The sequence below is a fragment of the Uloborus diversus genome, chromosome 1 (genome assembly GCF_026930045.1).
Source record: "Uloborus diversus isolate 005 chromosome 1, Udiv.v.3.1, whole genome shotgun sequence".
Classification (NCBI taxonomy): Eukaryota; Metazoa; Arthropoda; class Arachnida; order Araneae; family Uloboridae; genus Uloborus; species Uloborus diversus.
In genome coordinates, this window is record NC_072731.1 from 128,568,955 (window position 1) to 128,594,992 (window position 26,038).

Below are 26,038 nucleotides of genomic sequence, written 5' to 3' on the forward strand. Positions count from 1 at the left end.
TGACTTCAATTTAGAAAAATTTCCACTGAGAGGCTCTTGAAACTCCCTTCTAGACCCATCATTTGGGCAATCATGGGGATCAATTGACACCCCCGTCCTTAAGCAACTTGCATGCATTTTGATGCTTTTTTTCTTATAAAATTCATTGAGTACATACTCTTTGACCCCCCCCCTCTTCCTGCAAAATTTTGAAATGATAGTTCTGCTTTCCTCTCCCCTAACATCATCAAACCATCCAAAATTGCGGTTTAGAACTAATTTTGAACATTTTCGGAGGATAATCAGCTCATCCATTCCCCATTACATCAACTCTAAGATCATTGGAAATTGTGTTTCAAAAAATTGCTGGGGCGTCTCTAAACACAATCATTTTCCATATCAGTTCCAAAATGTTTACAATCGTGGTTTGGAGATTTTAATTTCGAAAAATTTCCGAAGGGACAGTCCATGAATTCCCCCCTAACGTCACCAAGATCATCTTTTAAACAGGCTTTTAGCTGCGAGTCACAACTGCTGCTTTTCAAAGGGTTTATCTAATATTCAGAATGGAAAAAACACTTTAATTAAAAAAAAAAGAATTTTTTAGTTGATTTTGGTCAAAGTCTCTTTGTCTGGATCTCTGTGACGCGCATAGCGCCTAAACCGTTCGGCCGATTTTCATGAAATTTGGTACAAAGTTAGTTTGTAGCATGGGAGTGATCCTAGGGGAGGGGGAGCATAAGATATATGATTAGAACATTTTATTGGAAAAAAAAACCCCACATTCAAAAAAATATTACGTATTCAAAATCGGGGGGGGGGGGGTATTGCACGATTCCTCAAATGACGGACCTGAGAGTCGAACAAGCCATTCAGTTAGAATTGTGCCTTTAAATTCTACAATTTTGGCCTAAACTGGCAACGTCCGCATTATGCCGGCAGAAGCTAAACGTTCGTCTGTCATGGAATGATATCGAAGTCTTTCGTTAGTTTCGTTATGGATTCCATTTTTTTCCGCAGAACTTTATCAAAATTATTTTAGCAACAATGCAAAGTCCATTTTAGCCTACTGCATTGGGCTCATATGTATTATTTCCGCTCAAACTAAAGTCTCCCTCCCTCCATTTGACTTATCCAGAGTCATTTGGAACTCATCTGCCCTTGTAGCGGTCGTGTAAACCCCGTAGTCGGCTCGTCACGTTGTGCCGCTTCAAGAGCGGGCCAAGGCTTCGATACCGGATTGAGGTGAGGTCTTTTAAATATCCCTTCCCGTTAGCCGACCGATTCAAATCTGAATTTCAGCTCATTAACATTCGAATTCTGAGAGAAGCACGTTTTGTATGCGAAGTACACTACGAGAAAAAAAAAATCTATATATAATTACATCGAATTGGATGTATTAATCAGGTGTTAGATTGACGAATTTGTAGAATAGTTAAAATTCATGAAGTTCAAAATTTTCTTTTACACCAAAAAATTTATTTTAGTAATTATTTTTTTGATTTTAAATTTTACCTGGGTTGTAAATGTGGGAAAGTAGTTATTTTATAAATCTTATTCCATATAATTCGCTGTGTAGTTTCTTATCACAGAATTTTTTTTTTAGAAATTTCAAGTTTTCTCGTTGTTGCTTAAAACTTTACATAGGTTCTTAATTCTGTACATATGTGGAATCTTGTTTAGTCAGAAGTTAATGGTTCGTAAAATATATTTCTCAACATTAAAACAACGCTAGTAGGGAAGTTAACTACTCATGACAATTTCGAACGCAATTCGGCGTTTAATTTTTAAACTTAAAAAAAAATGATTTTCAAATATTTCTGCCTTTAAACAATTTTAAGTTTGCTTAAAAATTACCAAGTTTCCAATCTTTAATTGATTAAAAAAAAAACTCATTGTTCCGTATGTAAACTAAAATGATATGGTATTTTCCTGCTAGATTCAAGGGTTCGTAAAACGACAATAGGGGTTATAAATTTTATCCACTTATTGATGTTGTCACATAGTCAATCACTTACTCGTTTTGAGTTTTATCGCAGTGTAAGGAATTTTTTAATAATAATTTTGAATTTAATTTTCGAATGGAATATGTTTTAAAATTCGGCTGGAAATGACTGAGCTGGCGGTGTATTTCACGTATATACCCTGTACTTCAAACTTTGATGTACAGCCTTGTAGCACTTCGATTTCATTGCTTCACTCTTTTTTGCAGTTTTTTCAACTATTACATTCACTTCTTTTAATGAGCTCTTATTAAAGTTTAAGGGAGTAAAGTTCTTTTGAGAGGAACCTGTAGAATGGGCAGAGGGGAGCTCATTAAGAGCTGGGGAAGCACTGTGTGCAGAATGTACTTGTAAGGGAAATATCTATTGTAGAATCTTGTTACAAGGAGATAATGCCTATATAAAAATACATTTATGATCTCAATATTTTTAAAAAGTTATAATACTGGTTTTCTGTGTTTTAACTACAAAAGTATTCAATTTACCAAGAATCTTTGTGGTAATTCACTTATCGCAATAGAGTAGACCTGATTAACGGAAGGATGAAGTGAATATTTCATTTTCAAGATATTTGTAGCAATGCAACTTTTACTGGTGTCTATGCACTATACTGTATCTGACGGTTTTTTAAAGGCTCAAAAACGCCTATTTCATGATTTTATATCATGTTGATATTTTCAAGAGTGGACCAGCCATAAATTTTTATTAAAATGAGCATTGATATTTCATGACAGGTTGAATTAATTTCTCAATAAATAGTTGAATATCAGATTTAGGGTGTCACTAAGTGTTCATGAGACTAATTTTCTAGAATTCCCTGTCTTAAAAAAAGAGATGCATTTTTAAAGTCACACATTGTTAAGAGTGGGAAACAGCATTCGGTAATCTAGATTTAAATCATTAAAAAAATTATGATTTCATTAAAAAGCGTATAAGCAGGGCCAGATTCAGGGGAGGGGGAGGGCAGGCGGGGCTTCTGACTCGTGGCCTCCACAACAAAGGTGCTCCCACAATAAAACTTTTACAAAATATCGGATATATACATATATATCAAAATATTCCGATAAAAATCAAAGTATCGGATATTTTCGAAAATATTATCTTTTCGAACCCTGATTAGGGTCCTCCACTCCTTTGTTGCCCCGGGGCCTCCACACTTCCAAATCCGGCCCTGCATATGAGTTGTCTGAAAATTGAGATTTCTAATCTTTTTAAAAAAATTTCACTATATAAATGATAGATTTGATACAATGTAACTAAAATAAAGTCAGGGGTGATTGTGTTTCGGTATTTTACCGGATTTCCGGTATTTTCATCTTGATTTCCGGTATCTTCATCTTCGAAAATACCGGAACTCCTATATTTTCAAAAAACCCCACTTTTGTGAAATTTAGGTTGATGTTTAATGAAACGCCTAAAGTCCAAATTGAAGTCATTTCCTTTGGTATAAAGCGTAAGCTACCGTCATGTTTTGCCATCTCTATGGTAATTATTGAAGAACAGCTGGGGCGGGAGATGGAAATAAAGGATAATTAAGAAGAGGAAGGAGGGTTACTTGATATTTTCCCCCTAAAATTTTGTTTTCAAGATTAATAGCGTTTCTCTGTTGCATATCTTAATATGCAGATAATGTAACTAGGGGTGCCCATTCCCCCCCCCCGACTGCGATGGCACCCCTCAATTTTACCAAGCCCCCTTTTTCCCTCAAGAATTGCCACCCACTAATAAAAAGACTTAAATTCTTCTTAATTTCTCCAAAAGTTTCTGCAGTATAATCTGCCTCATGATCCCCCCACCCCCCGACACACACATAAAAATCCTTGCTGTAGCTATATTATTAGAATAAATTGCTAAAATATTTATTCACCAAGATGGCCTATGGCTTTTCTCTGTTGCAGATGCTTATGTAATAGGTTTTGCAGTCCCTCCATAAAATGTTGAATTTAGCGACCTTTATATATCAAAAATATCGATATTTGTAGAGCGATATATCGCAGTATTAAAATTCGGATATTGCCTAACCCTATTGCACAGTGATCATAATACATGCTGCCCCTTTTACCCCAAACATATTTAATTCTGACATCTTTATGCACTTTTAGTAAATGAATGTAATTAATGGTTAAGGATTCAGATACAATTGAGGAAAATAAAACATTCTTTGAAAAATTTTAAGAAATGAGAAAAATTAAAAGAATTTAATTCCCTCCATGCACATGGACGTATTAAGTCCAATTAAAACTTCGAGTTTTAGCCCCAACAAATAATTATGTATATTAATGTGTACACACATGTAATGTGTATATATATGCCCATCAAAACACTTTTTCTTCTTGGAAAAAAGTTCAGGTATTTTTTCATGGAGTCACAATCACCCCTGAATAAAGTATTGCATAGTTGCTATGCACTATGGTTTTTTTTCCTCATTTTATTTATTTATTTTTTAATTAAAAGACTTTTTTTTTCCAACTTCTTTCTCTGAAATGAAATTTCTATCTCTTTTGTTAGGGGCAGATTTACAGTCTATTCAAGGGGGTGGTGGTTGAAAACAGTAAAAGCCATCCCCAGACCCGTCATGTCGGGGGGTCAGGGAGTTTTGTAAAAATCACCATCGAGTCCAACTAATTACTATATGTTACTTGCATGGTCAAAATTTACTTCCTGGGTGGGGGGGGGGTGGCATTTGGGCTAATAACTGTCTTTAAGTGTTAATAATATACAGTTTCAGGATTGAAAGTGTTAAAAACAAGAGTTCTGGATATGTTAACTCCCTTCTCCACTAATGCTGCACCACTGATATAGGTATACTGTGCAAGAACAATTTTGAAAAAACTGTACAAGAACAATTTTGAAAAATATTTTTAAGAAAGAAAATGACTTTATTGCATTCTCTTAGCTGGCATAGCTGTAAGAAAACTCAAAATCAAGTCATCAAAGCTAGAACTTCATGGGATTTTTAACGCTGTTTTTCCTCTATGAGGGGATTGATATCTGGATTGAAACTGGATAATTCAGTTTTAGTCTCAAATAACTCGCAACATTCCATGCATGTCTATAATTTTTGTAAAAATTGCAATGAAAAGTCTTAATTAAATTGGCAGGTTACTGGAAAGCCCCTCTAGTGTCTCAACTCACTGGTTTGTCAAGCCAGTTTAACAAAGGAGGAGCATTTTTAACTTGAAGCTTGAAGCTAATGATAATTTATGTAAGAAATTTTCTTTAAAGGAGTTTCTGATTCATTAGATTTCATCTTCAGTTATAGGGGTAAATACCTAAGAAATATGAAAAATCTTAATCCTAAAGTTCCTTATTGGCTATGAGCCAGGGAAAACTTATAATAAGCAAATTTTCACATAAAAGGGAAATGAAGACCCTAAGATTTATCTTGATATTTTAGATTCTCGGCCAGTGTCCACGACCCAATAACACGCTGTTTGCAGCCCAGTTGTTTGCCGCGGCCCATGGATTGGGAACTGCTGCCTTAATCTATTCTATAATCGTAGTGTGCACAAGTTTGAAGTAAAAGGTGTTAGTTCTTGTGTAACTTTAACTAATTACAGATATACTTTAAAATAATTTTAAGTGATGGAGAATCATCAGTAGGATCATTACCAGCAGCAGGGACACCTCAACTTAAATTTTTTGGAAGGGGAATTGCTGAACGGAGCTCCAAATTTGGCAGAATAATAAATACAGATATGCACACATATGTTCATTACGTAAGGGTCCCGATGGGGAAGAGGGTTGGAAAAATCTCTACATACCCTTACTGTGGGGGGGGGGGGGGGGTCAAACCCATTCCTACTTAATCTTTTCCAAGTCTATATTTTACATTTGAAATTGCGCGGTCAAGTGATTTGACAGGGATTATATTTCATTTGTGTCTAGAAGGTAAAAAACAGGGCCGTCGCTAGGTACATTCATTTGGGGGGGGGGTGTTGAAACAGCTTTTGCCGACTGACTCCTAACATTTTGCCGACCCGATAGATACATACGTACACACATTATATATATATATATATATATATATATATATAATAATTCAGGGCCTCTGACCAGAATTGGTTTCATATTGCAGTATGAAATATGCAATTGTAGATGACAAGCTTCGGTGCTTCAGTGATACTGCTTCAGTGATGCTAAGGGGTTCATTAATTTCGATTCAAGTCAAGATAGACTGCTGTCCTTCGGAAAATTTCCGAAATTGGCATACTAAAAATCATGATTTTAGGCTTGGTTTATATAAGGAGCAAGAGGATCGTGGATTCATTCTCATCTTTTTCGCTGGAGTCAGTATGGGGCTTTTTTTTTTTTTCTAGAAAGAGGTGGTTTTCGGGAGTTTTTTCCATAGAAATTTCTAAAAACAAAGATTTTATGCCATCTTTATTGACGCGGAGGAAAGGGATAGGGGGCTCGGGGGCCCTTCCCCGAAGGTTTTTCGAAATTAAAGTTTTTGAAAACACAGTTTTAGGCTATTTAAGGATACTTTAGGGGAGAGGGTAGGCAGTGACGGATCTACATTTTTTTCCGAGGCGGGGGCAAATATCGAAATTGCCGCCCCTATCCATCTTTCAAGTTTTAAAATTGAGTTTCCAACGAAAAAAACAAAAATAGTGTGAATTTGCCCGCCTCCTAGAAGTCGCCGCCCTTGGCAACCCCCGTCTCCTCCTCCCTTTAAATCCAGCACTAAGGGTAGGCATTTACAGATGTCCAGTGAACAGAGGCAGATTAGCTAGAGAAAACGGCATTGAGGAATTACAAGGAATTTTGGAGGAGACGTTTTGAGGAAATTCGAAAAAAAGGAAAAAGAAAACGTATTTTATCCATATAAAATTTAACACATAAGAGCATTTTCTACTCAAAAAGTTTTATAATATAATGGTGAATTAATTATGTTGTATATAATTTTTTGAGGGGGAGGGGGGCACCCTCATGGTAATCATTCGTTTTGGTATCTTTGAGTACTTTGATTCTGATTGAACATTTCCATGGCGCACAAATAGGGATTTTAAGTATACAAATCAGAAGAATTACTTTGTATGAGAGAAATAGTTTGCAAAATAAGTTATATCATCCTAGTAATGTTAGGCTAGAAAAAGTGGTGTTCGGAGGTTTCTGCCCCTGAAGATTATAAAAATGAAACTTTAGACAGTCTTTGACGATGTTAGGGGAAGAGCAGGCTCAGGAAATTTTTCGAAACTGAAGACTTAAACAGGTGATAGTAGGTCATGTTTCGTTCCGCTGGTGCTCAGGGACATTCCCTAGGCGATTTTGTGAAATTAAAGTTCCAGAAAAGCAATCATAGACCACCATTGGTGATATTAAGGAAAGGAGAGGGGAATGACATATTTCTAATGTTGTGGGGAAAAGAAAGGGTTTCATAGACTCTCCCCGTAAAGTTTCTGCAAATGATGTTCGAAAAATGTATTTTTACGCGATCTCTGCGATGATGTTCGGGGGCTGCCCCACGGAAAAATTCTAAGAACGTAAGTCTTGAAAAAAAAAAAAATTCTCTAGACAACTTTGATAGATTTGGGTAGCGGCGTAGCCAGGGGAGGGGCCTAGCGCCCAGGGAGAGGAGCCGAGGGCATAACCCTTCTTGGACATCAAAGAGAGCCTAAAACCTTATTTTTCGGCTTTTAATTTTGGAAGATTTTTGGGGGCGAGCCCCCCCCCCCCCCCCCCCCGATTACCAAGCACTTCCGTAATGTTTTCAAAAATGCGGTTTTCTGGTTTTAAGTTTTAAACAATTTTAGGTAAGATCTTCCACTCCTCCCCCTCATCCAACTTAGCAAAACATAGCCTTTGCAGAGTCAGTTCCCAAACACCACATTCAGAAATACTGAAGGAGAAAACATGTCAGCATTTCTGTCCTCTAGTTAAGCATATGACTCATGCATAAATTTTGAGGTTATATATCACTTTTTTAAAATACCCAGACTTAACAAATAAGAGTGTATTGGAGTTTTAAACAACCATTAATTAATAATAAGAAGATATAAATAATTAGCATAATCTATAATGAAACCAATTTAGCAATTCAATGGAAAATAATTAATGTGATAATCTCCTTGAGGTAAGAACCTAAGAACCTGGGCCTCTTCCGAAACAGAATCTTTGCTACACCGCAGTTGGTAAGCACCCAGTGAAAAGTGCTTACCAACTTTTCTTATTTCTTATTCTCTGTTATTCCAACCTTTTCTTATTCTCTGTTCATGATTTATGAAACAAAAATAATAATAATAATATGTATATATTAGCGAAATGAACTTAGAACTGCAAAGGGATAGTAAGGGTGGGGGGAAAATATGATGGGGCTACCAACTTCAAAATTATCACCAACTTCAAAATTATAGAGTTTTACCAACTTCAAAATTATCGGGTTTTACCAACTTCAAAATTATCGCCGCAGCCACTTAGCATCTGGCACCAATTAGCAGCGTCTGACTTTTAACCTTTATAATGACTTGATTAGAAAATATTCTCATCATTTTACCAACTTGTCAATATTTGCTTTCACTGTTATTTTAGGAGAAAATTATATGGGTTTGATTTTTAGATGCTAACAATGATGATTAACTTTAAATAAGCTCTTTACTTAGTTTTTTTTCTTTAGATGTCTACATTTTGAAAAATGCAATCTATATCGATATGAGAATCATATTTTGTTCTTTTTTCAAGCTAGCTTCACTTTATTAGGATGCAAATAAATGAAAAGTCTTTATTTTTGTTAGAATGCTCATTTCAAGTTTTTAAAGCAAAATTCCATTTTCTTTTATGAGTCAAAAATTAAAATGCTGAATTGATGGTTTAATTTTTATTTATTTATTTATTTTTGCTTCAACTGTGTCCACAGATATTGATATGTTTATCATAGGACTCTAAAATGCAATTTTAAAATAATTTGATCAATTTTTTTTTACGAGCTGTTTTTATACATTTGATGCCTTCACTTTGAAGATTGCAATCTCTCTATAAATAATAACATAATAAAGATATAAGAGGATGTGCAATTTGAAAAATTGACTTTCGTTTTTTTGGGGGGGGGGGACACCCTCGTATGCGCCAACCCCTGCAGTTGGGTTGAGCAAGGTCAAGGCTGGCGACTCAGGCCACTAATCTGGCAGCCCTTAAGTAAAAGTTGTGCATTGTTGGAAATGGGTAGATAGCAATTAAAAATTTTAAACCATTACTCTTGAATATTTTGTTATTTTTAAAAATGCAAATTGTCAGTATATGCACCTTTTATTTCCTTGCAATCTTCAATTTCTTCTTTATAAAGTAACTTGATTTATAGAATTGATCATTAACTATCTGCACTGGTTTTGTATTTCATTCCTCTAAAATGAATTGCATTCCTCTAAAATGTGTCAAAGGTTTTAATCATCTAATAGCCTGGTACCTAAGCCGGGTTCATATGCCCCTCCGATTCTCCTTCATTTAGGAAATTTTTTTGAGGGGCCCTTCAAACTCCTTCTTTTCTAGTTCAAGACTACATAATCTTCCTCTATGACAATCATTTAAAATACAGTAAAATCCCTCTAATGCGGACACTAACGGGACAAATTTTTTGTCCGCAATAGAGAGGTGTCCGCAGGACAGGGATTTAATAATGTTATTTGTATTGGAACTGGGGAATGAAAACTCGTCCGCACAACAGGGGTGTCCGCCTGTGAGAGGTGTCCGTTAGGAGGGGTTTTACTGTATTTCCGATCGAGAACTTAAATTCATCACGACAGCAAAAGAGAAAAAGTGTATCAACTGCGTTGCTTGCAGTTAAGAAAGCAAAATAAAAACTTTGAGAGTTAGCATATTTTACTGTTAATTTAAGCATTTTCTTTTCTTTTTTTAAAAATAAATGTTGTAATTTTGTATACATTTACCATTTAATTTTTGTAAAGTACTTTGCAGATTGTTTATTTAAGTTCATAAAACTTGAAGGTTAAGAGGAAAGCTTAGGGGTTGTCATTTGAAAAGTAATTTTATCTGGAAGGAATAGAGTATTTGTAGCAGAACAACATTTACCTGGAAAAAGACATTATTGAACATGAAAAGGGCATTGAAGCTAAGAGAGACGTACAATTATTCCTGAAGTCAAACAGTTTGAGTAAAATTGAAAGGAAAGAAAATTCAACACATCTCACATTTTTGTTAAAAGTTAATAGGTCGATCAAATAAGATTTTCGAAGCAAATCAATGTTTTAGTGTATTTTACTATTAAACTATGGATCTTCATTTTGAAGTTTTAATGTAGTAATTTCGTATATTCAAGTTTTTTTTCCAGTGATTGCGTTAAAAAACCCATTGTTTAGTAAACAGGTTTCTGTGCAGGATTTTTCACAGGGTCCTTTTTTTGTTAAAAATCAAATAATTTTGTAAAAAATGAATTTATTTTGTGAAAAATAAAGTAATTTTGCGAAAAAAAAAGTTAAAACAAAATTTTAGAATTTAGAGATGGCACAAACTGCATCATTTAAACCTAAAGTTTAGTATTTCCTCTTTTATGTTGAGAATATCATTCTGGGGTGTTTTTCTAATATTTGGCGGGGTACTGTACGGTATTTAAAATAATTGTAACAAAAAATAAATAGAATTCAGACAAGGATGTTCAGCATTTAACTTTTTTACCCAAGACACTCTTAAAAAGCACAGAATTTCTTTTAAAACTTATTAATTCCATGATTTTAAGAAAAATAAAAAGTGATTTTATTTGTTTACCTGTTAACAAAGCGTACTAAACATCAAAAATTCGAAAAATCGGGTTCCCATAGCGGATGCAAAGAGATCGCAATTCTCAAAGTGAAGGCATCAAAAGTATAAAAATGGCTTGTAAAAGAAATATTTTTGATAAAATTATTTTTAAATTGTATTTTAGAGTCCTATGATAAACATATCATTAATATCTGTGGACACAGTTGAAGCATTAACAAAAATAATAATAAACCATCGATTCAGCATTTTAACTTTTGGGCAGTTCTCAAAAGGTGGGAACAAACACAGACCTCAACTTTGAAGCTTCAACACCAAATAACTTTCATTTTAATTAACTCAAAAAATTTTTGAGTTAAACTATAATACTGTATAGAGACAAGAATTGACATAAATTATGGAAAAAATGCTCTTCAAATGCCCTTAAAAAAATATTTTCTTTGCTAAAAGGCACAATTTTGGACATACCGTTAACTGAGCAAATGTACCATTAAAAAAAATTTTTTTTTTAATTATTTCCATACGTTTCAAAAAAAAATTAAAGGTATGAATCTTACACTGAATAACTTTTTGTTAATATTTTACACAGATACCAAAAATGAAGATAGATTATTTACTTTGTAAACGATTTAAAAAAAAACGTAACTTTGAAATTTGATGTATGTCCAAAAGTTGCGATCTTTAAAATGCTATTATTTGAGAACTAAGTATATGATGTTTTTGTTTTAAAGGTATTTATCGATCCTCAGAATCAATTTTTAATTGTTTAAAAGTGTTTTCATAAGCTTTTATGCAGTATCTTAGAAGAAAAATGATTTTTCTTAAACATACATGCGAGATGTCCAAATGGCGTTACGATCTTGATGCCGATAATTCTGTCCGTTTATTCATAATTTTTGATGATCCACTGTCTTCTAACCTCAATAAAAAAGGTTATTATAATGTTATCTTTTTTAATCCATTGGTATTTTGCATAATTAATACGTTACACATTGAACAATGCATAAATTACAGTAGTAACATGGTTTTCTATGATCGAACGAAAGCCATTTTGCGCTAACATCGCCAAGCAAACTTCCTCTGGCGACATTGGCGACAACACAGTATACGATACGCTAAAGGTTACCAGAGGGGAATTCCAGTCTGACAAATGTAGTTTATCGTCAGCTGTACCACTTTTGGCGACTTTATCACCTGCGCTAGCAATTTTTTTTTTTTTTTTTTTTCCGCTTTTATTATTTTAGAATTCTTTTTCTCTTCTTTCTTTTGGAAACATAATTTAACGATCTCCAAATAGAAATACGAATTTCTTTCTTCAATAATTTTTTTAGACATCATTTTAATTCTTATGACATTAGAAAAAATATTCATTATTAAAACTGATGTCACTTTTTACAATTGTATTATTTTTAATTTGAAGCTTTTTTTTAACTTTGCATCAATTTCTTCAAAATCATTCCAAAACTTTATTAAATGTAAGGAGCAGCATGTATAGCCATTCAAGTATTTCATTAATATCCTCTTTATTATTAAATTGCAAAATTTAAAAAGTAGTAAATAAAATTTTCATTGGAAAAATTAAAAATCAGATTAACAATTGTCAAAAATGGTGAAACTTTACGTTATGATGATGTCCAAAATCCGTTACCTACAGGAAAACAATGTCCAAAATCTGTTACCTACAGATTGCTGATTTAATTTGCTAATTAACAATTTTTACAAATACCTGCTGTCTTTTCATGTTCATATATTGTGTTCTAGGTATGCATACTATAGAATAAAATCAAAATTGATGTCAAATTCGAAAATTTTTGAAATTGCTCAAAGTTAACTTTTTTGTTCCCACCTTTTGAGAACTGCCCTTTTGACTCGTACAAGAAAGTGGAATTTTGCTTTAAAAACTTGAAATGAGTGTTCTAACAAAAATAAATAGACTTTTCATTTATTTGCATCCTAATAAAGTGAAGTTAGCTTGAAAAAAGAAAATATGATTCTCATCGGATGTTAAAAGATTGCATTTTTCAAAATGTAGACATCTAAAGAAAAAAAACTGTAAGTAAAAGAGCTTATTTAAAGTTAATCATCCTTGTTGGCATCGAAAAATATCACTCATAAATTTTCTCCCAAAATAACAGTTAAAGCAAATACAGTGATCTCTCGCTTGTACGCGACCTCTGTTATGCGTGTTTTTCAGTTATGCGCAATTTTCTCACAGACCCGGCCAGTGATATAGCAAAACAATGTTACTCTTGTTCATTTATACACGAAACTTAAAACGCACATTTCACTTTTTCAATTTTTTTTCAAGCTTTAGTTAAATTACGTTTATTTACGCTTTGTTTATCGGAAGATTTGTACACTTGTTCTGTCTCTTGGAATGCATTCACACGCTGTTTATTTTATTGTTCGGATACTTCAAAGAGCGCGTTCTTTTTTGCACAAGTGTGCAATTGGGGGTGGAACTAGTCTTGTAATTGACATCGAGGTTATATATACGAAAAGGTTGATGTCACTAAAAGTCGTGGTCAAGTGGTAAGCACTGACATAGCCTATCCAGGATCTTTTACATCCTCGTAGACTATAGCTCTAATCACGTGACATTTTTTAGGTTTTGGGGGAATTCGCCTACGTACTGTACAGTGCATAAAAAATGTCAAAACGTACAATTTCAAATTTTTCTTTTTTATTAAATTACAATGCATAAACAGAAATTATGTGAGTATTTATTCATTAGTATTAGTAGTGAACTATTAATATTACTATAACAGATGTGAACTTATTGCTTTTAATTAGACTTTTGGGTTTTTCACTTATGCGCGAATCTCACTTGTGCGCAAAAATTTCGTTTTCCCCTTTGGTCGCGTATGAGTGAGAGGTCACTGTATTGACAAGCTTGTAAAATGATGAGGATATTTTCTAATCAAGTCATTATAAAGGTTAAATGCCAGAAGCTAAGTGGCCATAATTTTGAAGTTGGTAACCTTATCATATCCCCCCCCCCCCCCCCCAACAACAAGAATATTATATTTATTTGGCAGAAGCAATTATTTATCGCTTGCAGGAGCATCACAAGAGTACTGATTTTTTTTCTTTGTAAAATTAGCAGATTTTGTATAAGCTGATCCCTCTAATTTGACTAAAAAGGTTCCAAGAACTATCGTTTTTATACACGGAAATATGAGTTATTTTGCTTTCAGATTTGCTCTTTCAATAAACAAACTGTGAAAGATCCGTTCTTGTTTACCAGAATTTTGTGAAGGGTCCGTTAACTGACCCAAATATTTCTCTGACCATAACCCTGGTAATCTAGTTTTAACATGGTAAAAAGGATCATCTACTAGTGATGTCATTGAGGGGGAGACAGGCTCATGAAATTATGACAAGTGGAAGAGAGGGTGACAAAAATTGACATCACAGTTATTAACACAATATTTTGACGAAAAATATGACATCTGACAAGGGGAGGAGTAAGGTGAAGTGTAACACTTTGACAAAGGGGGAAGGGGGTCAAATGTATTGAAAAAGAGTTGCATCATTTATGTACTGCACTCAAGTACTCCTTCAAAAGCTCATTTTACTCATCCAAAACTCCTTCATTTTATTTCTGAAATTGAGTACAAACCCTGCTAAGGAGTTCAACTACCCTTTGCATTACTGGTTCCACATTGATCATGTGTGTAATGACTAATATTTACATAACAAATAGTTTACAAAATAAAGGAGATAGATTTTAAAAAACTATTTCAGAGGAAGAGCTTATCATGAAAAAAAAAAAAAAACAGAACATGGAAGTTGCACTATTTTATTTTAGTTATTAAAAATATTATCTATTAATTTTCTGAATTTATTATTGTGTATGGAAAAATGTACTTGAATAATTTACTTAAATTTTTAAAAATCATAAATTTTAAGCAGATTTTAAAGTTATTTTAATTAATGATTTCTTTAAACTGGTTTAAATCATGATTAAAATCAGATAAGTCAACAGGGTTAACTTCTCACTTAACCCTGTAATGTGCATCTCAAAATGCAAAAAATCTTGAAATTGTTTACTCACAGAATATGACAAAATATTATATTGAGTAGTATTACTTTTTGACAGAACTTGTGTATGATTTTTGTGTACTTTTATAATGATTTTAATTTTCTGTGCTTGATGTTTTCCAGGAGCCATGCTGTGGAATTATTGTAATTAGGAAATAGTATAAATGGAAAAATGAAGTGTTGCTGGCCCTCGCTGGTAAGATCATCTCTACACAGTATAAAATGAGGTCTGCAAAAAGCACCTGTGTGTTTAAACATGCAAAACTCGAGAAATACCCGGACAATTTCACTGAAATTTTCAGTTTGTTTCTTTAAGCCGGTTTGCAGACCGGTTCAGAAAATGTTCGATTGGTGGTTTTTTCTATTTTAATTCTAATTTAAAGCTCAATTTTCATATACATTCCCCAATATGGGGCTGTTCAAAATTTTCAAGGCTTTCCTGGATTTCATGTGCAACTTTCTTCATTTGAACCATTGATAAAAAGTCGAAAATAGTACCAGTTTTCTTTTTGACACCATTAGAAAGAGCAACTTTTTTTACCCTAGATCTAACACGACCTATGGTAGAAGATAAAAACTTCTATCTCGATTGGGGAAAAAAAGTTATGATTGCTTTAACCTCTATTTTGAAATTCTATTCTCCATTCAAGTTATTAACGTTTTATTTTGTGTTGCAATAGTTGCATCTTTTAGCTCCTTTGTTTGTTTCTTCTTTCTCATTTTAATTTCTTAAAGTATTTTATTTCATAGCGATCCAGTCCTGATATGTTGAACGGGGGAAACAATGCCTTTTTATTCAGGACAATTCCATTGTAACATAATGACATTTTTGAAAAAATAAATAAATAAATTGAACAAAGGTCTTAAGTGATTAGAGTGAAAAGCTTGGAGCTTGTGTAAAATTATATGTGCACGCACATTTTCATTAACTTTTTTTTTTTATTTCAGAGTGGGAAGGGAAATTTACATTTGATCAGAGAGCTTTTTTTAAAACTTTTTTTATAGCACAGCCGATTGGGTACAGCTAGTCTATATATGTATATAAGATAAACTTTTTCAAATACTTTGTCTGGTATTACTGACAGTGGTGTTCCCATTAGGTATACTCCATATACGCGTATACTTTCAAACATTTTTTAGACACATTGCATATACTCTCAAGCTTCAAAATTTTCATATGACATATTATGTTATGATTAATGTTTGCGCTCAACCATCCGTAACCTGGATCCCAGGGACCCATTAATGAAATAGATTTGGGTACTTTGGTGGAAAAAATGAGTTCCCTAAATTTTAAACACAAAATCTTAGCATATTAATGAATAATATAAAAATATTTATACAGTAAAACCCCTCCTAATGGACACCCCTCTTATGCAGATAATTTTCAATGCCCCTATTTCAATGGAAGTAACATTTATGAAACCCCTTACCTGCGGACACCCCTCTAATTGTGGACAAAAAAATTTGTCCCGTTAGTGTCCGCATTAGAGGGGTTTTACTTGGGGAAAAAAAGGCATGAATTAAAATAAATTGGTTAATTTTGCCCTAATTTTTTGTGATTATCATTGTAAAATAGTTTTCAAATAATACACTTGCAAGACTTAGTTATGTGAGAAACTATTTGGTCAGTTACAATGGGATGAACTCAAAATTTACTTTAAAAATGGATTTTACCATAAAATAAAAAAAACAAGTGCCTTTGATTGATCAAGCAAAAAGCACTCCCTTAACCTTTGTTTTTCTGGAAATTTTTAGTGAAAAAAGCGACTCCCCTCTCCCCCAATTATCATTGGCAATTACATAATTTAAAAAAAAAAACGCAAGCGAATAGTGGACCCAACGCAAAGTTGCGATCGCAAAAACGAAACATTTTCTCATATGAGTATGAAAATTGCTCATTTGCAATCTTAAATCAGTACATTTGACTTTATTTTGACTCGTTCAAAGTATTTGTTTTGGCTTTTGTGCTATTTTTAAAATTGATTAATACTAGACTTTTGCAAGCCCAAATAAAAATAGCCCATCAGAAAGAGATGAATTACTAGAAAAAGAACAAGGTTAAAGTGCTTTTGTACAAAATTCAAGTATTCATAAGCAATTTAACAAGAAAAGTGTGAAGTTCAGAACTTTGTGTTTAGTGCGATCGGCAAAGTGTTTGCCTTTTTTTTTCTCCCCTCCTTTTATTGGGGATGCAAAGTAACTATATTTTTACTGTACAGTTGTCTTGTATTAATCCTGAAGATTGCATTGAAACCACTCTTACTTTTAGTCTTTTTTGCTGTTTTCAGGAATTTCCTCAAGATAAAAGTTGAGGGAGAGCTTATTCTTAGAATACAGTTCAACGGGCAATTTATTTATGAACTTGCAATATTTTGCTAATGTTTGACATGCAGGGAAATGTTTTATTTTGACAAGACTGCACTGAATCCGGTTAACTTATCTGTTTTAATGGTAAAACTTTTTAGGAAAATGAAAAAAACAAATTAACACTACTACAGTTTAGGATTAATCTAATGGAATTATTGTTATTCAGCGAATGCAGTAGACATCTGATATCATTTATTCAATATTTAGCTAGTGATTGGTTGGAAACTCGTAGATGAATGAAGCACTTTTTAAAAAACAATAACATTTTTTTTTCTAACTAAAAACATTGAAAGCAACCTAAAATAAATACATGTAGAAAGACCAATGGTTTACTTTTAACATGACTGCATACCTGATCACAAACAACACCGAGCCTAAATCTAATATGGCCGAGTCAACATCTTCCCTTGCGACTAGCACATGCTCAATGTTTGTGAAAAATAGCTAAGCAGCCCAGGTAGAGAGTAGCAACTCGCTACCTCTGGTGGGTGAGTGAGAGAGAGTGTATCGTTCAGTAAGGAAACATCGTTTATATCTCAAAACCAAATTAACATATTGATGCATGATGGGACATGAAAGTTGTCAGATGCTTCCTATATGCATGCAGAACACTGCAACCAATCACGGCTAAGCACGTGTACAAATCTGCATAATCGTCTCATACAGGTGTCGCACTCTAACGAGTGAAAAACGTGGGTTTGATGGAACAAAGCGGCGTTTTAACTGAACATAAATAAAGTTAAATAAATGATAAGTCAAGAGGAGTGATAGTAGCGCTAATTCTATCAGTTATCTTACTGGAGCTATCCAACTATCACTAATCAGGCAATTGCTTCGTCCAAATGTAGAAGCAATTTTCACCCATCATACCTTGACGGGCGTTTTTCTAATTTTTTAATAATAGGTATAAGTAGATCCAAGAGAGTTTTAATAAGTAGACCAGTGTCCACTAGTGCCAACTCCATAGGGTTTGAGGGGGGCTCGAGCCCCCCCCCCCCCAAATTGTGTTTGTGTGTGTTTTAGAGGGAATGGCCAGTGCTTTACTTGAAGAGGATTTTATTTTTACTTGTGGAATGTCTGTGACAATCGTGAAGTTTTTAGGAACCTGTAGGCCTTTATGAAATTCCAGATACTAAAAGGCATTTAATTTACTAAATATTTTGCCTATTTAATTCACTAAAAGATGTTCTTGTATGCCTAGATTTGCCTTTTCCAGATTTAAGAAGACTGCTATGATGATGCTTTACGTCAAATATGAGGGGGATGTTTGGTGAACTTCCAAAGTTGGTTTTAGATTTATAGCTACTAGCAATATTTGTCCACTACACTTTTCACCACAAAACAGAGCTGTAAAAATGTCCCTAAGACAAGCGACATGGTGTAATTAAACCAGAAAATATGTATACAAACTTTTAGATTCATATGCCTTGAAAACGACTTGTCACATTATGCTAGTTAGTGCTAATTACACACATCAGAAAATATATGTAAAATAGCATTTTCAAAGGACAAAAATATGAAAAATTTTCGGGATTACATACCCCCTTGACAGTCTCCTAATGAAGACGTCTGGCTCCCTCAATAATTTTTGCATGTCGACGCCCTTAAACGTGTCAAACTAATGCTTCTCAGATTTCAAGGCGGCCACTCAACTGCTTCTAGTTTTCGATTAGGCTGGCATATCCTCTTGTCGGCCCTGAGTAGAGGACGTCTTTGGTTGATTCTGGTACTGTTGCGGCATAATTTTGATAATTTCTAACTTATACAGTGAAACCTCCGAATAGCGGACAGTCAAGGGACTAGAAGTTTTGTCCGTTATTGGGAGATGTCCGCTATTAGGAGGAACTACTTAATTTACCTTTTCCAAAAGGGGCTGTTGTTCCCTTTAGAACACAATCAAAACAATTCCGAAAGGTTTACTACATCTTACGTCAAGTGTAATTAATCTGTTTTTTCTTCATAAAGGTATACTGACAGCACACACTTGTCTTAAAAAGCGTTTAATCAATTAAAGTAATCAGTTAAAACAGTTTGACATCTCTTTTTTGCATTACCAACGGCACACTTTTTATGGTTAATTTATTTATTTTATCTCAAGTATCACTATTGCATGATTGACAGTTGGCAATATGACCTTGAATATGGGCAAATCTTTTTCATGTCTAAAAATTAAACAACCCAACGAAACCACGGCACCATAAAGCCACCATAAAGCCGACTACTACCGGCGCCGATCTGCTCAATTGCATCTCCCGAGAGCCTCGGTTAGAAAAAGCGCCCAGTTTCCTCTTTTTTATCTTAACTTTTGAATAGTTATTGTGTATAAAATTCATTAAAATCTTAAGAAAAACGTATATTAATTGTTAGACTGACATCAGTTTTCACTTATCTGCTTCAATACTCTCAAAACTAGCCATAACAAAATTATGACTTTTTCTTTTCTTTTTCATTTTTTGCTGCCCGCAAAAAGTACCATATGTCTTTTAGTTCTTTTTTTTTTCTGTCCCCAACTTTTAAGCCCCAATCGCTGCCTCTGCCCAATACCACTCTTTTAATTCCAAGAAACAGTGATAAGGAAATGACGGGAGGGGGGGGGGGGGAATATCAGTTGTGGAGGATGAAAAGCTTTGTAAGGCAAGCAGTTACTAAGATATTCTGTGAAAAGAAAAAAACCGGAATTGCTACGATTGCAAGGGAAATTTTTTGTGAAATAATTGTCCGTTATTCAGAGGGAATTACATGGAATGGCCTATATTGAGGGACTAGGACTTGCAAAAATGTCCGTTAATTAGAGGTGTCCGTTATTCGGGAGTGTCCGTTAAGGGAGGTTTCACTGTACTTCAAACCCTATAATTTTATTACATCTACTTAAACCATTTTTAATTTTGTTTGCTGAAATACATTGAGTTTCGGAGGTTTAGTGAGCAAAATAAGGTTGTTGAGCAGAGGCTGAGCACAAATAAGTAGTGTTCCAAACTCAACTCAAATTTTGCTGTTTAAAGATCTTTTAAACTGTTGTGATAGTTTTTAACTAGATTGTATATTATTTAAATTCTCAGCACAATACTTAACAAAATGCTGTCCCCCCCCCCCCAAAAAAAACCTTCCTTCTTAAAATAAGATAAAATTAATAAGATAATTAAAATGATAGGTAATTATTCTTGTATCCATGAAAAGAACTAGCTCACCTAGCTCAAGTTTTACTAAAACCTACGTACTTTGGGTGTCTACCCTTGAATGATTTGATCACTTGAAATATCTCCTTCAGAATGAGGTGTTTGAAAAATTAGGTGAATAGATTCAATACTTTTGAAAAATTTTATTCTAAAATTAGTTATGCTGATTTTTATTTATTTATTTATTTATTATTATTATTATTATTTTTTTTTTTTGAAAACTGGCAGTTTTATGCCAAACAGACTTATGACGGAAAAAAACTAGAAATCTTTTTCTTGCAAAATCTTTTGGAGAAATTTTTTACCCTTTAGTTGAACTACTGCAATATAAAATTATATTCAAAAAAACTGTTGTGATTATTTAAAATCATTATTCAGCTCTCTGATTTGCTCATTTGTAATGGAACTCTGAAATAAACAAAAAAGAAAAAAATATATGCCACTATTAAAATTGAAATTTTCCATTTATTATCTTTTTGCTGTACGGCAAATAAAATCCAACATTCTATTTTTTAGATATTGATTAATTTTGTAGAAAACTTACACTTATTTTTTTTATATTTTAGAATGGCTAAGCGAGATGGATCCATTACTAATTCAAAGTGTTTAATGGATCTGTCCGACCATGTGGACCTAACGGAAAAATCCGAAGAATTCAAGAAACTTGTCGAATATGGTCTTAATCCTAAAGTGGTCGGTAAACTAGAAGAAATATTTAAAACAGGTATGTCTCTCATTTCTTTCTCATTATTACTAAGTTCTGATTTTTTTCCTGATAGCACATTGTTTTGGTATTCAAATGCCACATTTTTATTTGGAAGTGACCTTTCACTTATTCATGCTGTAACCAGAAATTCTATACCAGAAAAGGAATCCCAATGATTTGTGAAGTATGTTTCTCTTTTAATTGTAGAAATAAAATCTTTGTGGCCGTCGTCATTAATGGTGACTGGGCGATGTTAAATATGCTCGTGGTCACAGTGTCCTCCAAGTGAAACGATACCTTGAGTGCTAGACCAGAAGATTATTCGGCTTCTGGTCTGGTTCTAAATTATCGAACTGTCCGTAGATGGTGTTGCCACCTATCGTGTTGACTGAGCCAAATCGGACTTCTACCTAAAAATAAGTGCTCAATTAAAATGGAAGCAGTAACCCCTCTGCCTTAAAATCAAGTAACTTTGGTACTTGGGCTTGTGTACTCGAGTGGCATAAGTAACAACAACAAATCTTGCTGGCTGAAATGTACCGTAATTTTATTATCTATGTCAGGGTGGCGACAGATCAGGGAGATCAGGGAAAAGTCAGGGATTTTTTTTAAATCAGGGATAAGTCAGGGAATTTTGAAAAAATAACAAAAAATCAGGGAAAATTGATTTTTTGAAGAAAGAAAATTTTTTTTGCTTTACAAAATTAATTACTCTTAATTCCCTACGCATTTTCCGCCAATTATCTGTTCAAAAGAAAAAAAAAGGTAAAATTAATGAGGTGCGATTATACACTGTCGCATATTTGTGCATCTTTTTTCCTCAACATCAAAGTATTGAATCTTACTTATTAACCACAGGATGAACTTCCTAAGATTGCTTTTGTGTCTGTTAGGTTGTTTATTTTACCTAGCTTGAAATTTCTTTTTACGCTTTCAATGCTACGTAAAATAAACAACCATACAACAGACCCCGAAGAGTTCCTATTTTTCCTACTTTTTCCTACTTTTTAGAGTTCTCTCCTTATTTTCCTACTTTTTCCTTTTTTTTCCTACTTTTTCTTTGTTTAGTATAGCACTTCTAATTGTGCATTGATTCTTATTTTTACAATGCCACACCTATGATTTTCTACATGTTTCAATTTTGAAAAGCAAAAGAAGCAAGCAGATCCTGAGCTTTTCATTGACTGGCTACATTAAATTCTGGAAGGAACGCCGCGGCGGCGACGTTTTCGTGTTTAAAAGTTAAATTTTCGTAAGTGACTTTTTTGCCGTTGCGTAGTTTATGATCGACTTTTCTTTTTGTCGCCCCGACTTCATTCCTACTGCATTAACGAAACTAAAAAAAAATAGATACTGGCACATTTTGATGCAATTATATATTATTTACCCGTCAATTAGAAGCCTTAGTTAAAGTAAACGGCCGACTGTTCAAAAAAATGCACAAAGAATCGAATTTCTTATTCGCCAATTTTTTATATGATTACAAGTGAATTGGAGCTCTATTTAAATAGAAAGGCAATGTAAAACTTTAAAAGGAACATAAGGAAGCAAAAAATGAAAAACTTGTACACTGTATATATTTTATTGATGTTAGTACAACATAAAAGCGACAGATAACAGAAATTCGCAAAAACGGACCACTTCAAAAATAATCGCGGAAACTAACTTTTTTCGTACATAAATATGATTATTGTTCATTCTAAATCATAAACATGATTATAAATTCTATAAAATTACATTTTCTTTCCTTGCAAAGAGTCTATTTGCAAAAAAAAAAAAAAAAAAAACGGCAAAACTTGGATGGGCAAAACGTTCCCTATTTTTGGAGAAAAATCGGAAATCAATTTAAATGCGATATTTTGTTTTTATTTCTTCACATTTTTAAAAGTTGGGGGATACAGCCACAAACTAATATGTAATTCTTTCTTTTTAATGGGTATTTCTACTCTGATATATCATCAATATCGAGGAGTTGCTCATCATTTTTGTGTGCTGTGATTATGACAATGCGACATTTCTGAGCATTTAAAATTTTTTGACTCTTACTCTTGTCAGGGTGCGGCAATTATACCGATGCGGCGTATCTACTGTAAGCAATTGTACTTAGTGCGCCTGACCAAAGGGAGGGGGGAGAAAGAAATATATGCAGGCATTTGATGCCAGGTGCTTCCCTTTCACTCTTAACTTCGTGAACAATTTCCGAATGGATATTTTTGTTGTGTGGTGAGGATTGAGAGAAACTACAAGCCTTCCCTTTTATGCACAGAGATACATTAGTAACTGATCTTTGTCTTTGATAAAAATGTTATGTTTACCATACATGGATGTTTTTACAAAAAAGGAAGTATTGTATTCGTGAAAAAATTTTCACTCAAAAATCGGCCTTAATTTCCATTTTGCTCACGCCCGAATGAACGTAAAGTTTATTTTTCGACCTTACCACACGTGGATATATGCCTAGGAACGTACAGACACCCGAAATATCCATTTTGACTATCCCCGAGTTAATTACAACGCGTTTTCTTGTGACGTCTGTATGTATGTATGTGTGTATGTATCTCATATAACTTGAGAATGGTATGTCCTAGAAAGTTGAAATTTGGTACGTAGACTCGTAGTGGGATCTAGTTGTACACCTCCCTTTTTGGTTGCATTCGGATGCTCCAAAGGGGGTCTTTTGCCCCTTTTTGTGGGGAAATCATTGTTAATTTCGATGTGAACTCAAGTGGTGTTATAATTTGGCCCACACTTGGCGATATATCGGCAGTCTTTTGGTCGCGAACTTGGCGACAAATTTGGAATTTTTTTTTTTTAATTTTATTTAATTTGTTTTTTTAAATCTGGTTTCAATTTGGCCACTGTTGGTGATATTTAGAGAGTAAACTATTGAATCACATTAAAACTGCCAATAATGAGAAAATGATATTAAATTGGAGTAAAAGGAGGTCATGTGATGCACACATCAGCTCGTTTTTTTTTTGTGACAAAAATTTTGGAAGAAGAACAAGGTAAAAATTATCAAACCATTAAAACAATATTCGTTTTTATTGCTTGATTAAAATTAGAACTGGCCCGTCACTTTGATCCCCCCCCCTCGGAGGTGGCTAGCGAAGGATGTATATTGAATGCAAATTTTATCTGAAAAAAACAAAAACCGCAGAAACTTGTACAGCTAAGCATTTATTTTCCAAAGCCAGGGAGGGGAGAAATTGACCCCCATAAATGACGTGCCTGAAACAAAAATGTTTGTTGAATGTTAAAACTACATAACATAGTACAAACCCTTTAGTTAACTTATTTCGTTATTTATTTAGTTTAATTATTTTATTATAAATTTTATGTCCCATATTTAAGAACACATTTATTTTAGTTCTGCATTTGCAGTCGTTTTCCTTTTTTTTTTTCCAAATTCAAGCATCTGCCTCTGTTTATGCAAGAATGCATGTCAGCTGCTGATTATTTTTAGCTAAAACTAATTTAATATTTGCTTTGCTTTTGTATCATAGTTTATGATAACAGGAGCTGAAAGTGTTGATATTTTTAAATGATAAATGGATGCTCTCCAACAAATGTTTTCGTTTTTGACAAAACAAATTTTTAACAAAAATGGTTTTATTGCACCAAAAAAGAGTTTTATTATTATTATTATTATTGGTGGTTTTTTTTTTTTTTTTCGCGATCGCTATACTGCATTTTATTCGTTCACACTTAAAAATTTTATTACTGTATTGTTGAAAGGTGTTTCTTTGTTTGGATTTTATTTTCATATTTTTGTAATTAATATCTTTGTTTCCACCAGTTTATTTTTCATACTAATGATTGTCAATCGTCTTGACGTGTGTGTAGTCCTATCTCTTCCTATTTTTTTCCTACTTTTTTAAGGGATTTTTTTCCTACTTTTTAAATTTTTGATTCCTTATTTCCTACTTTTTCCCCTAAGAAAACCACTTCGGGGTCTGCATACAGGCAAAGAGGAAGCCTTCAATTATGCCTTAGCTCCTTTGCCTTTATTCCATTGTCTCAATGTAATTAGCGTACTATAATCACGATTTCAAGAAGAAATCTTTGGTTTTTGAATTAATACTATAAAAGCTCAAAAGTTATTACTTCTTCGCATTTTTAATTCAATTGCTAAAATTGAACTTTCAATTTAAAAAACTTTGCTTTTTGCCGTTATACTATTTGTTGTTAAAAGTAATTTTAATAGTTTCTTAAATTCTTTTGCTAAGTGGTATCTGGAAGTAAAGTTTTTTTTTTTTTTTAAATTTTCTATAATCTTTCCATTGTATAAAAATTTAATATACTGTTTTGTAGGTCATTCCCCCCCCCCCAATTGTCATGTGTTTTTTTTTTTTTTGAACCATTTTATTAAAAAAAGTAGCATTTTTTTTAAAATATATCTTTAGTTCAACAACTTTACATAACTTAAAACGTTTAAAATACTGCATTTTATACAAACATACAATGGATTTCAAGTAAAGCAAAGAAAGAAAACCATTATCATTGGTAACGTAAATCAGGGAAATTTGGTGAACTTAATCAGGGAAATCAGGGAAAAGTCAGGGAACTTTTTTTAAAGTTCCAGTCGCCACCCTGTATGTGAAACGTGAAAAGCTAGCCCTCGTTCAGGTTCAAAACTGTCTCGGCTTCATTAGCAACATATTTGCGTTCTTGGAATATTATGAAAACTTATGAATTTGAACATGAGTGAAATTTGTCATGGAAATTCATGGCTTTCTGTTAAAAAACAGCTCAAAAATCGTGGAAACTGGCACTTTGACCTTGTCACTAAAGGTCAAGACTCGGAAGTTTTATAAGTGCGAGTGGCCACTAGACTCGAAAGTTAATAGTACAATTATCCTCAAATTACCCCCCCCCCCTTCCGACAAGGAGCATTTTCCTTTACTTCATATTGTCGTCCCTCAGAGCAACCAGTAAGATATCTTAGTGTTATTTCTGAAATTAGATATCTTACTATTGCTCTGATGCAACAACATATATTTTCAGATTCAAATTATTCCCACTCCTTTGCATTTTTTTTTCTGTATGTC

At 33.4% G+C, this 26,038-nt stretch overlaps 1 protein-coding gene across 2 annotated transcripts in view; it reads left to right on the forward strand.

Moving 5' to 3' along the window:
* Positions 1-920: 920 nt before the first annotated feature.
* The window catches only part of LOC129232091 (heterogeneous nuclear ribonucleoprotein R-like), a gene marked incomplete at its 3' end in the record, with an annotated part of 69,651 nt that continues 44,533 nt past the window's right edge, over positions 921-26,038 (forward strand). For both annotated transcript variants that reach the window (XM_054866329.1, XM_054866336.1), the window contains 3 exon segments: positions 921-1,224; positions 14,859-14,931; positions 20,848-21,005. In XM_054866329.1, the coding sequence (XP_054722304.1) occupies positions 20,849-21,005 (157 nt within the window). In that variant the 5' untranslated portion in view covers positions 921-1,224; positions 14,859-14,931; position 20,848.